This window comes from Rhincodon typus, chromosome 3 (genome assembly GCF_021869965.1).
Source record: "Rhincodon typus isolate 14 chromosome 3, sRhiTyp1.1, whole genome shotgun sequence".
Classification (NCBI taxonomy): domain Eukaryota; kingdom Metazoa; phylum Chordata; class Chondrichthyes; order Orectolobiformes; family Rhincodontidae; genus Rhincodon; species Rhincodon typus.
In genome coordinates this window covers 93,718,802-93,731,068 of record NC_063334.1, presented here as the reverse complement: position 1 = coordinate 93,731,068, position 12,267 = coordinate 93,718,802, and the positions used below count along the sequence as shown (strand labels likewise).

Here is a 12,267-nt window from a genome sequence, read left to right as displayed (position 1 = left end):
CCATTAACCCTGTATTCTGCATTCAAATTTGACCTTCCCAAATGAATCACTTCACACTTTTCCGGGTTGAATTCCATCTGCCACTTCTTTGCACAGCTCTGCATCCTGTCAATGTCCCGATGCAACCAACAACAGCCCTCCACGCCATCCACAACTCCACCAACCTTTGTGTAATTGGCAAACTTACTCACCCACCCTTCCACTTCCTCGTCTAAGTCATTTATAAAGATCACAAAGATCAGAGGTCCTAACACATATCCCTGGTCACCGAACTCCAGGCTGAATACTTTCCATCTACTACCACCCTCTGTTTTTTGTTGTGACAGAGATGAGGAAGAAACACTTCTCTCAGAGGGTAGTGAATCTGTGGAATTGTTTACCACAGAAGACTGTTGAAGGCTGGGTAATTGAGTATATATTCAAAGCTGAGATGGACAGATTTTTAATTGGTAAGGGAATCAAGCTTTGTGGGAATATGGCAGCAAAGTCAAGTTAAGGATTATCAGATTAGCCATGATCTCATTGAATAGCAGAGCAGACTTGATGTGCAAAATGGCTTACTTCTGCTTCTACATCTCATGGTCTTAAGTTTGATATAACTGAGTGGCTTGCGTAGCCATTTCAGAGGGCAGTTAAGAGTCAACCACATTAGTTCACCTGCAGTTCTGACGTGGTCAATGTGGCATGGATTTGCAGTGGAAACGGTTGATCGTACAAACACTGCATCAGATTTCTCCGTTTGCTGCTTTTCTTTATAGTTCTGAACCATGGATTGCCTGCTACCAAACTATAGAGTGACAGTCACTGGATGCGTACCTTGTGCGGTGCCAAAGGAATGGACAATGATTGGTAATGACTAACTCCAAGCACAGAGTCTGTTTGTATTCACTCATGCACGCCAAGAATAAAGGTTGGTGATTTAGCGGATTGCAGTTCATGTGCTAAAGGGCAAAAACTGGAAACGTTGGGGAAGTGAGGTCATTAGCTTTCCCTACATTGATACTGATAATAAAAAATGTAATAAATTACATGCATCTACACTCAAAAAAGATGCATGCAATTAAAAATATGAAGAGGATTGATTTTTAATATATCTACCTTACTAACTTAGTTGATAATAATTTCATTAACGCTGAGCACATCAATCAAAGATGCATCTGAGTTCATTCTTTCTTAAGAGCCCCTTTCAATCAAAGGGATAAAAAGAAACCTACGGAGATGCAGGAAGATTTCATGTGAATACAAGATAAAAGCAAACTTCAAGTGTAGTCATGTTTATTCCATAACCTCACCACAGGTCTAATTTAAATACAAATCATTTTTTAAATACAGAGACAGTGCCAAATGAATGAAAAATTGCGAACATGGTCTCCTCTGCCCAGAGAGACAGAGAGAGAGAGATAGAGAGAAGCATATATGCCCAGTGAACAGCACCGCTGAAGAAACTTTTAAAAATCAATAACTGGGACAAAAATGCATAAAAATTGAAAGTAAATGTGGATTTGTTACAGGCAACTGGTGTTCAATTAATTTTAAAAATTCTGGGATGAAAATGATGAAGGAAATATGACTGATATTTTGTATAAGAATTTTCAAAAGCAGTATAATAAAGTACCATAGACTTGTCAACAAAATTAAACCGCATGGAATTAAAGGGAAAGAGATACAGTTTGGATACTAAATTGACTAAAGCAGAGCAAATTGAATGGTAATTTTTCCAACTGGAGAGAAATATAATACTTCCAGGACTGGTGTTAGTAACATAGATCAACAAAGAAATGGTAAGACCTGAACCTGAGTGGGCAGGAAATACAGTTCAAAATTTCCAGATGACAAAACTCGGACTCAGTAAACAAGGATAGTACTGGCCCTCTAATTCATTACCTGAAAAAGGGTGTTGGAAGCAGATTCATTCCCCATTAGGGAACTGATAAGCATTTGATTTACAGGGCTGTGGGGCTATTTGAATAGCTATACCCAAGAGTTAGCATAGGCATGGCTCAAAATGATGTGCTGTATCATTCCATGATTTCAAACACGACTTATAGTGCAGTACAGGATTTCACGGGCACTGTTAACAGGTTGGAAATATTGAAGGTGACCTCTGCAAAGATCTTCACATGCTGCTTCCAATTGGTACTTATCTAAAAACCTATATGTGTACCACCTAAAAGAAGCATAAACAGAACCAGTTTCAGATTTTAAAAATGTGAAAGAGTAGTGCAAGGACACTGAAGAAGCTAGCAGCTAGTGCAAGAATTACATTGGAAACCTGCCAGAATACACAATTTCTCCATCTACTTGTAACTTAAAAACCCTCCACAGATAGTGCCAGACACACTTTCCAGAATTTTCTGGTTTTATTTCAGATTTGCAGCATTTGTGGTGTTTTACTTCAGTATTGATGCTTTTTGGGCTGTTGTTCAGTTGTAATCCAAATGATTTCCACAAAGACGTCAAAACTGAAATATTCAAAAGAATTGTGCAATTGTTATCTCATCTTGACCAGGGTATGAATTGCTGCAAGGATCTCTTGAACCATAATAAATCAGGGAGTAAAAGATATACAGCAAGTTAAACAGGGCATACTGACACTACATAATAGAGAATATCAAAGTGACTTACCATAGCTGTTGACAAGATCAGAGAGTAAATTACAAAAATGCTAAATCCTTTTATCTCAGTTTAAAAAGACTATTGGTCTACAGAGACATTGTTTTCTACTGAAGCCTGGCAGTTTTAAATTACCGATTAAATCTAGGCTTGAAAATAAAAGACATTTTGAAGTCTCAATTTAAAAATATCACCTTTGTATTGAGCAAGTGCAATTTAAAAAGAAATTGGGTGTTGGATCAGAATCTGTTACATGCAACATGATTTATACACCTTGGCTGACAACAGAAGAATGGATTGGAAAAAGCTGTTTCCTGTTAGAATTTGGAGAATTGAATAAACAAACTTATGGCTATAGCACATGAGAGTCCTCGATGATGCTCCTAAGTATCTGATAAATCTCTCACTGTGTCATTTATCTTTTAATACCCACTCATAATCAAATATTTAAGATTTTAAAATAACCCATTATCATTAACCATTCTTCTCAGCATTAGCAAGCACTGGCATTTTCCAACAGTTGTGCTGGCAAGAAATTCAGCAACCAAATGGCACACACTTTAGTTCATTTCCAGATTGCTTCGATACCTCCTCCCATACTAAATGGGGGGGGGGGGGGGGGGGGGTAGAGTTAGAATTAACTTCAACATTCCTAATATACGAAAAGAAGGTGCTCCTGAATGTGATTCAGTGCCAGCTGAAAGTTCATTTATGCAGAGGTTAACATCTAGTGAATACAGCAAGTCTCCACTTAATGTTTTGTTAAAAAGTTAATAGCATTGGGGACAGCTTAGCTAGAGGAATAGATCTCTGCAGCAAAAACAAAGTCCCAAAGGCTGGCATGCCTACCTGGTGCTAAGATCAGGTCAAGTCAATCTAAAAGTACATTGAGTAATTTTTAAAAAAAAAACCATTTCAAGTAGTTACATTTATTTATTTTTATATTTTAAAGAAGGTTATTTTGCTTATGAATGTAAGCATTTAGAAATCTCTAGCTTTTCAAGTTTTGAAATTTTTTTCCACGCAAGCACCTAAAATTGTACAGCTTAAAAATATTTAGTGATTTATCTTTTGAAGCTGTTTCAGCTCGGAATGTACAGTACTGCATTTTAACCTGTATTTTTTGTTTCTGAGCAAGAAATGCCTGAAGAAATCAAATCAGAGGAGCAAGAACTGCAGATGCTGGAGTCAGAGATAACAGTGTGCAGCTGGAGGAACACAGCAGGTCAGGCAGCATCAGAGGAGCAGGAAAGTTGACGTTTCTGAATTTTCTGAAGAAGGGTCCTGACCTGAAACGTCAGCTTTCCTGCTCCTCTTTCCTGGCCCGCTGTGTTCCTCCAGCTCCACACTGTGTTATCAAAGAAATCAAATTCTTGTTTCTCCCCCTGTTTTTTTCAGAAACACAACCACAACTTTAAATGGAGGACTCACTGTAGCTTACAGCATTCAAAGTTCATAAATAAAAGTGACCTTTTCAATGAGTTAGCTCACAGCTGGAGTACTGTACACAATTCCAATCACCACATCCTTGGGATGAGCATACAGGACCTGAAGGCTGTGCAGCATAAATTTAGCTGAATAATACTCAAATTGCAAGGGTTATGTTAAAAAGAAAGATTACACAAATTGGGGTCGTATTCTCTAGAATTCATAAAGTTAAGGGTCAATTATGTAGGATTGAATTTATTTCTCAACAATTAGTCATAGCTTGGTTATGTATAATGATTAAGCGAGCCAGGTACTGACATCATTATCCTGCATGCGATTTGTTGCATGGACTCAGATAACAAACTCAGATGGTGGAGGAGATCAACTTTCTATGGCTCGCTTTATTACAAGACAAGTGTATGTATGTATGTGTGTTGAAATATGGAACTAGCTGCCACAGGAAGTGGAGGAGGCGGGTACAATTACAACATTAAAAGGGCATCTGGACAGAAATATGAAAAGGGAGGGAGATGGGCCAAATGCTGGCAAATGGGACTCAGTCAGATTGCGATGTTTGGCTGGTATGGCCGAGTCAGACCAAAGGGTCTTTTTCCATTTCTGTCGACTCTCTGACTCTAAATATGAAGCCACTTTGAAGACATGATCCAGCTTTAAGGCACAGTTTTGTCCCAAACTCCCTTACCTTTGTAACTTTAAAGGCCCTTAAAGACCAGCAGTTACTTTCTTTGAAAGTATATAACAGGCAATTTTAATGAGGAAGTTACCCTCCTCCCTCCGGACAAACCTCAAGGGATCTCTCTCCCACTGCACCTCTCCACCTATCCTCTCCGCCTCCCACTCTCTCCCTATTTATTTCGGAACCCCCTTCCCCTCCCCCTTTTCTGATGAAGGGTCTAGGCCCGAAATGTCAGCCTCTCTGCTCCTATGATGCTGCTTGGCCTCCTGTGTTCATCCAGCCCTGCACCTTGTTGTCTCGGATTCTCCAGCATCTGCAGTTCCTACTATCTCTGATTCAATTTTAATCTCATTTTTTTTGTTGGAATTTTCAGTCAACTTGTTTCAGGTACCAGCAGTCACTGCAAAGCCATTAATAAATGGTTATACGATTGTAGTAGAAGACTAGAAAAGCATTACTGGAAAGGATACTCCCACACATCACTGATATCTTAGCGAATCAGGCATGAAAAGGAAATATATTATTAAGGTGACCAGCACCCTTAAGAAACTAATCTGAAACTGGGTACGCACCGTCTAGCCAACCTAAGATTGACCAAGTGTTGTTCTTGTGTTGGCAAGCCAGAGATCAGTATGTCATTGGTAAAGCTATAGCAGTGGTTAGTAAGGGTTAATAAGCAGTAACACATAGCAGCCAGGCTCACACCAAGAAGACAGGATAGTCAACAAAACATGAAACAAGCACCAAGAAAGCCAGAAGTGAGTAGCTGGACAAAATGAACCCACCATCTTAGTAAATAAAATCAGACGATACTCAAGTTGCTTCAGTGCGTAGATCAGTGTGTCAGTGGCAGAGGAGTTGGCTTTACTAGGGTTAAATCATTTAAGATGGCAGTGGTGGAAAAGGAAGTGCCCAGGCCCTTGAGGCTAGGGCTTGTCTACCGTCTGTTTTTCTTTTTAGTTTTTGCTTCTACCTACCTTCTGCGGGGAGCTTGGTGGTGGCGACATTGGTGAGGAAGGCAGAAGGCTGCAGCAAGGCAGCTTCATTGGGGTTTAGAGTGTGGCAGTAGCTGGTGAGTCCGGAGCAGGATTCTGGTAGCAGTGGCGAGGAAGCGGCTAATGGAGGGGTGAGCATGGGATTCAGCATTGGCTGCTACATCGGCAGAGGTGACGTCGGTGAGGTAGGTCCAGGGCAAAAGATGGCACCTGAGGAGTGGGGACTTCAATGTTGGTTGGGTCTGGCGCTAGCTGGGGCGGAAGGGTTATGGACTCTCTTTAAGCTATATCTTTCCATTTTTAAAATTATTTTAAAAAACATTCAAAATGGTGCCGGATCACGGTGAGAGTGAAAAATGTTCACTGTATTTTAAAAAGTGAAAAATACACACGACAATAAAATTATTCATTCATTCAAATTAACTAATTTCTTCGAGATCTTGCTGTTATGGTTGCACTTATCCAGGTGAGTGGTGAGTACTCCATTACACACTTGACTTCAGCCTGAGGAAATGTCTTCAAGCAGTCATGGGGTTAACTTCTGGTCAATGGTGAACCCTAGTACATTGATGATAAATGTTTTAGGGGTGTGTTACAGAGGGTTCAAAAAAAAACAAAAAAAAACATTTACCCTTAGACACATTAAAGGGGAATCTCAGGTTTGGACATGATTTGGTTTAGATTTTTCAGTAGTAGCACTGTACGTCAGCTATCAACTAACATTACGGGAGTCTAACATTTTGGAGTGGGGACGCTAAAACAAAAAGTGACAGTGAGATAGTAAGAATGCCATTTACACTGGCAATTTTAAAGACCTCTTCACCGCTCTGAAGGCACAGGTTAAAGTCTCACCATAACAACTTACAGAATTGAAAGCTGCTCTGTTATGGTGGCAATGAAACTTTCACAGATTGCTGTAAACAATCCCTTGCTCACTGATATCCATCAGGGAAGGAAATCTGCCATCCTTTCCTGGTTTGGCTTATATATACACACAGGACTCCAGTCCCACAACAATATGGTTCACTTTTAACTGCCTTCTGAAATGGTCTAGCAAGTCAATTCAATTCTGAAGGGCAGTTAGGGATGTGCAATAAATGCTAGCTTTGACAGTGATATCCACATCTCATGAAACAATAAAAATACATAGTAAGAAGAAATATGATGCGGTAGTGCCAGTGGAACCTGGGTAATAAAAATCCTACACTGGCATCGCCTAAGGAGCATACTGTTTTTTTGCCTTTATGGGTGCCAACTCTTCAAAAGCTGAATATGAGCATAGTCTAAGTTTCTCAAAAATAGCCCCCAAACGTGGACTGTTCAGTAAGGTACTTGTAATTTGAGTTCTTAACCTGAATAGGCTACATATTTGGCAGATATTTCCACAGATTACTGTCAATTCCAGGAAAAACTAAAGTTGGGTGAAAAAGTTATCATCCCATGAACCCAATAGAGGACAAGAGCATGAACTTAGCAAATATTTTTCCTGTTTTGGCTCTTTCAAAGAGCTAACTAATTTGTCACACTCCTTTACTTCTTTACCTGCAGTCCTACATTTCTTTATTTCCTTTCTGAAATACAGAATCAGCTTCAGACCTGCATGGTGAAAACTCTGAATGCACATCCATCCAGCAAAAGATTTTACTGAAATTTGTGAACCATTAGTATTCAAAATTGCAAGCGGATAAACAAGTTCACCATCGTACCTTGTAGAGGCTGCTCCCACCTATTATCCACACAAGATCCACTTTGTCCTGCAGCTCTGGTGAATCCAGATGAGCAAGTGCTGATTCCAAATCACGAGCCAGGTAACTTGCTCCTCCTGGCAGCTCCCTGAGAACCACAACAAATAGTAATGATTTACTTTCGTGCGTGGAAAGTCAGTGACTGGTCTACAAGCTTTACTAAACAGTACAAGAGTGACAGTTTAAAATGAGGGGGGAAGAATTTTTTTTGCACAGTGAGTGGTGGCGCTGGCCTGATGCCGGGTGAAGCAAGCCTGCAGGAGAATGATCTAACTGATTGGGCAGCTTGGTAAAATTCAGTGGTTAGCACTGCTGCCTCACAGCACCATGGACCCACGTTCCTGCGTAGGTTTTCTCCGGGTGCTCTAGTTTCCTCCCACAGTCCAAAGATATGCAAGTTAGGCCGATTGGCTATGCTAAATTGCCTAGTGTGCAGGGATTCATAGGCTAGGTGGAGTAGCCATGGGAAATACAGGGTTACAGGGATAGGATTGGGTTGGGAGGAGGAGGGAGTGGGTGGTGGTGGGGATGGATGGGCTGCTCTTTAGTGGGTCAGTGTGGACTCTATGGGCCGAATGGCCTGCTCCGGCACTCTAGGGATTTTACGATTGCTCTACAGAAGACAGCATGACTCAACTGGTCAAGTAGTCACTTCTGTGCTGTAATGAATTTATTACAGATTCATTTCCCCTTTCTTAGTTAATTCAGTAGATCACTGATTTGTTATAATTATTGCATCTGAAATGTTGAGATAATAGAGGCAGTGCTTTAAACAACTCATGCTCTTCAGGCAGTGGTGTAGTGCTAACATCACTGGGTTAGTAATCATTAGTAAACATTATTAGTAATCCAGAGCTCAGGTTAATATTTTGGAGATATGGTTTGAATCCCAACACGGCAGATCGTAAAAGTCTAGAATAAAAAGCTAGACTAATAGCGACCGTGTAACCACTGTCGATTGTCAAAAAACCCTTTTGGTTCACTTATTTCTTTTAGGGAGAAGATCTGCCTTACCTGGGCTGCCCCACAGGTGACTCCAAATCCACAGCTATGCCCTGTGGGCAATTAGTGATCGGCAATAAATATTGGCCTAGCTGGTGACATTCTCATTCCATGGATGAGTAAAAAACAAATTTCAGACTGCAAATGAACACAGATATAGAACGCAGTCCAAAACCCAAGTACAAACAGAATCTGACAAAAATGCATCAGTCTGCTTAGTCCCATAATTGGAAACTGATGGTGCTATTCAAATACGAGAGAAATTTAGTACAGAAATGCTTTTCAAAAAATAAAAAAATCTTTTCACCAGATTTGACAACTGATATATTGTCCGTGGGATCAGTTACATCAAGCTGAGAAGTAAAACAGAGGATTTCCCTTCTTTAGGACAACCCACCTGACTAACAGGCTGCTAGCAAACTGGGCAGTCCGGTAGACCTTTAGTTTTAAAGGATTCCAATTCCTTCCTGGCCAGCATTACCATCCACAAACCTGAAGCTATCCAAAGTTATCCTATCTATGTCTCATTTGCATCAATTGCAATTTCCCCCATTATTTGCATTCACCACCTACATTGGTTACAAACCCTCATCCTAGTTTTCAAACCCCTCCATGGCCTCAGCCCTCTGCATCTATGTAATCTCTTCCAATCTTAAGAGTGACCTGCACTTGTCTCTTTGCCAGCTCTTGGCCAATTGGATGATAACTTTACGCAGAATCACGCACTTTCTGCTATGGATCTCCATGTGACTGAAGAGGCAGATTCACAAACTACAGGTCTTTGGGCAGTAACACTGTCCAGTCCAACACAGTTGATTTCACAGGGGTTTTGCCTGCGTACTTCCGCAGCTACCTTGAAGCAGGGCATTATCATTTGTTTTATGATCCTGCCAATGAATCCAGAAAATGCAGAAGAGGCAATGCTGATGGAATTTCACCAGCACACAGTCCAGGTCTCATTTCACTTACTGGAGTGTGGTGCCAACTGCCCTGCCCAATAGGACTGGTGTTGACTTGCAGAAGCCTTTGTTGTCAACACTTGCGGCCATAACTTTTAGCAGATGGAGCTGGCACAGTTGATCCAGTATTGAATCCCTTCTTCAATGGTAGCCTTTTGAGAGAGGTGGCTGCCAAGGTAGGTGGTCAACATATTCCTGAATCACCTACATCCTATCTCCAGGCTGAGGACATCCTCCCAAATCACAATGTGGTTGCAGACCATCTACAGGAGCATCTGACATGGATTTTGTTGTCAAACAAATTCAAGACAAAATGTCAAGACAACCACGAGGAACCTTTTCTTGCAATTCAGTGACCAAACCAAAGCCAGTAAATATTAAGGCTCTGGAGATGATGGTCCCGAAAGCTCACCATAGTTCTGCACCTGATCCATGTTGATGACTGTAGCTGGCTCAGTGCCAAAACTAAACTGACCACCATGGATGCATGTGATCCACAGCTTTCAGATGACCATACTGCACCAGATTTGTAAGCTATTCTCAATTTATCTAATTCTGCATATGCAAGACTCTGCCTGTCCTTGAATGTTACCAAAACACTGCTCCTACATTAACCCAGATCTTGTTAGTGCATTCCTCTAATCCTAGCCTGTTGCATACCCTTCATTCTAACTGCTTCTTCATTGATGGCAGTGTTTTCAGATCTGCTGTAACATGCGTCAGGCAAGGACTGGATTGTCTCAGCTGCTGGCGCTCTGTACAGTTAAATACAGTATGGACACTCAAAGTCCCAATTCATGAACGAGTAGACATTTGGGTCCACTGTAGTTCAAACTAACATTGAAATAATCCAGTATGAGTGCAAAGGTGGCTTTCAATAGTTACTCTGCATATATTTTTCAACAAACTTTCTAGCGACAGAGAGGAAGATGAAGTTCCATCTTCATCTCGGCTTTGGCGCAACATTAAGTTAACATGTAATTACTCGAGTTTAAAACTGCAGTCCAGTGCTTCTCACACCTACCCTAAGCATTAAGGGTTGGAGTTACTTTCAGGTTTGAGAACTGATGCTCAAATGAGATATTTATTAAGTTATAGGGTTATACAACACAGAAACAGACCCTGCTGTTCAATTTGTCCATGCTAACCAGATATCTTTTCTCCTACATCTCACTGCAGGATGCTGTGCCACTGCAGACACATACATCAGTTCAAATGGAGCTGCCGAACATCACCCAGGAAACTTAAAATAAGCCACGTTTGGAATTGCATCTGCGGGTCTTAAGTTATTCTCTCTTATTTTGTACAGACCAGGATTTCTTTCTTTATTCCAATGCAGCTGGTTTTAAAATCTCTCCCCACTCTATCTAAACAATAATAAAGAGCACCTAACTACAGTTACTTCAAATCCATCCGGAAATATCAGTGTAGAATGGCTCACCATGAACATAATCTGTACCTGTAAACATAAAACAAAGCACTCCATCAACTTTGGGAGATACTCTCAATCAGGAATATTGTGTGCTTGACACAATTACCTTATTGGCTAAAGAGTGCATCACACCCATTGATCAAAAGGATTGCAATGCAATACCAATGTGGATCTTGCAACCAGCACATCCAAAAAGCTGGCAGAATTTTCTTCTTGATCTCTTTTTATCTGTTTAAGCTTAATGACATTATGACAAAATTTCACCAGCTCTGAACACACCAGATCAAAACACGGTAGTTTCAAAAGCTATCCTACAGGATACAATGTAGTTTTTAAACAAACACAGTTATTTCCACTTAAAGATCAAAATGATCTTTGCTTTCATCTTGTGTATGGTCCTAGTTTCTGAGTCTCCTCTTTAAATCAAATTCACAAATCTTAAGTGGGAAATGTACCAATGAGGATGTTTATTAATGAGATGATAATATCCAGATCCCTGGTGGTTCAGTGATCATAAACATTGCTTGTTCTTTACATTTCTGGGACAGACAAGAGGCCAGAATTCCTAGCCTTTCTCCAGTTATCCTCTGGAGCTGCACTGAGTATTAGTGATGTGAACACCTGAAACAAAAAGTCCTCCTCACCCGTCTCTTATTTTCGAGATTCTCCCACCTTCGAGATTCTCCCAGAAGAAACATTGTTTTCCACCCAACTGAGCAAGCACTCCTCAAGATCTTGTGTTTCAATCAAGTCACCTCTGACTTTTCAAAACTTGAGCAGACACAAGTCTAGAATGTTCAAGACAACACAGTGTGGAGCTGGAGGAACACAGCAGGCCAGGCAGCATCAGAGGAGCGGGAAAATTGTCGTTTTGGATCGGGACTCTTCTTCAGAAATGGGGGGAGGGGGAAGGAGCACAGAAATAAATAGAGAGAGGAGGAGTGAGGCTGGGGAATGTAGGTGGGATGGTGAGAGGTGAGTGCAGGTAGGCAGTGGTGGGGATTGGTCAGTGAGGTGGGAGGATCAGATAGGTGGGAGAAAAGTGGACAGGTTGTGTCAGGTCAAGGAGGCGGGTGTGAGAGGGAGGGTTGGTCATGGCTTGAGGCCGGGGGTGGGGAGATTTTTAAACTGGTAAAGTCCACATTTAGGCCATTGGGCTGTAGGGTCCCAAGGTGGAATATGAGATGTTGCTCCTCCAGTTTGCGGGTGGCGTCATTGTGAACTGAAGGAGGCCCAGGATGCACATGTCACGCAGGGAGTGGGAGAGGGAGTTGAAATGGTTTGCAACCGGAAGGTGTTGTTTGTCACGAACAGAGCGTAGGTGCTCTACAAACTGGTCTCCGAGCCTCCGCTTGGTCTCACTGATGTAGAGGAGGCCACATTGGGAGCAGCGGAT

The 12,267-nt window shown here is 41.3% G+C and overlaps 1 protein-coding gene across 2 annotated transcripts in view; it reads right to left on the bottom strand.

Moving 5' to 3' along the window:
* dhfr (dihydrofolate reductase) overlaps positions 1–12,267 on the bottom strand; it is a 35,826-nt gene that overhangs the window by 15,588 nt on the left and 7,971 nt on the right. The window contains exons 4-5 of one of the 2 annotated variants that reach the window (XM_048595103.1): positions 7,440–7,566; positions 1,299–2,462 (exon numbers count right to left, since the gene is read on the bottom strand). In XM_048595103.1, the coding sequence (XP_048451060.1) occupies positions 2,457–2,462; positions 7,440–7,566 (133 nt within the window). In that variant the 3' untranslated portion in view covers positions 1,299–2,456. Of the gene's footprint in view, positions 1–1,298; positions 2,463–7,439; positions 7,567–12,267 lie in introns of those variants that run through there. The other variant, XM_048595102.1, reaches the window with a different exon arrangement.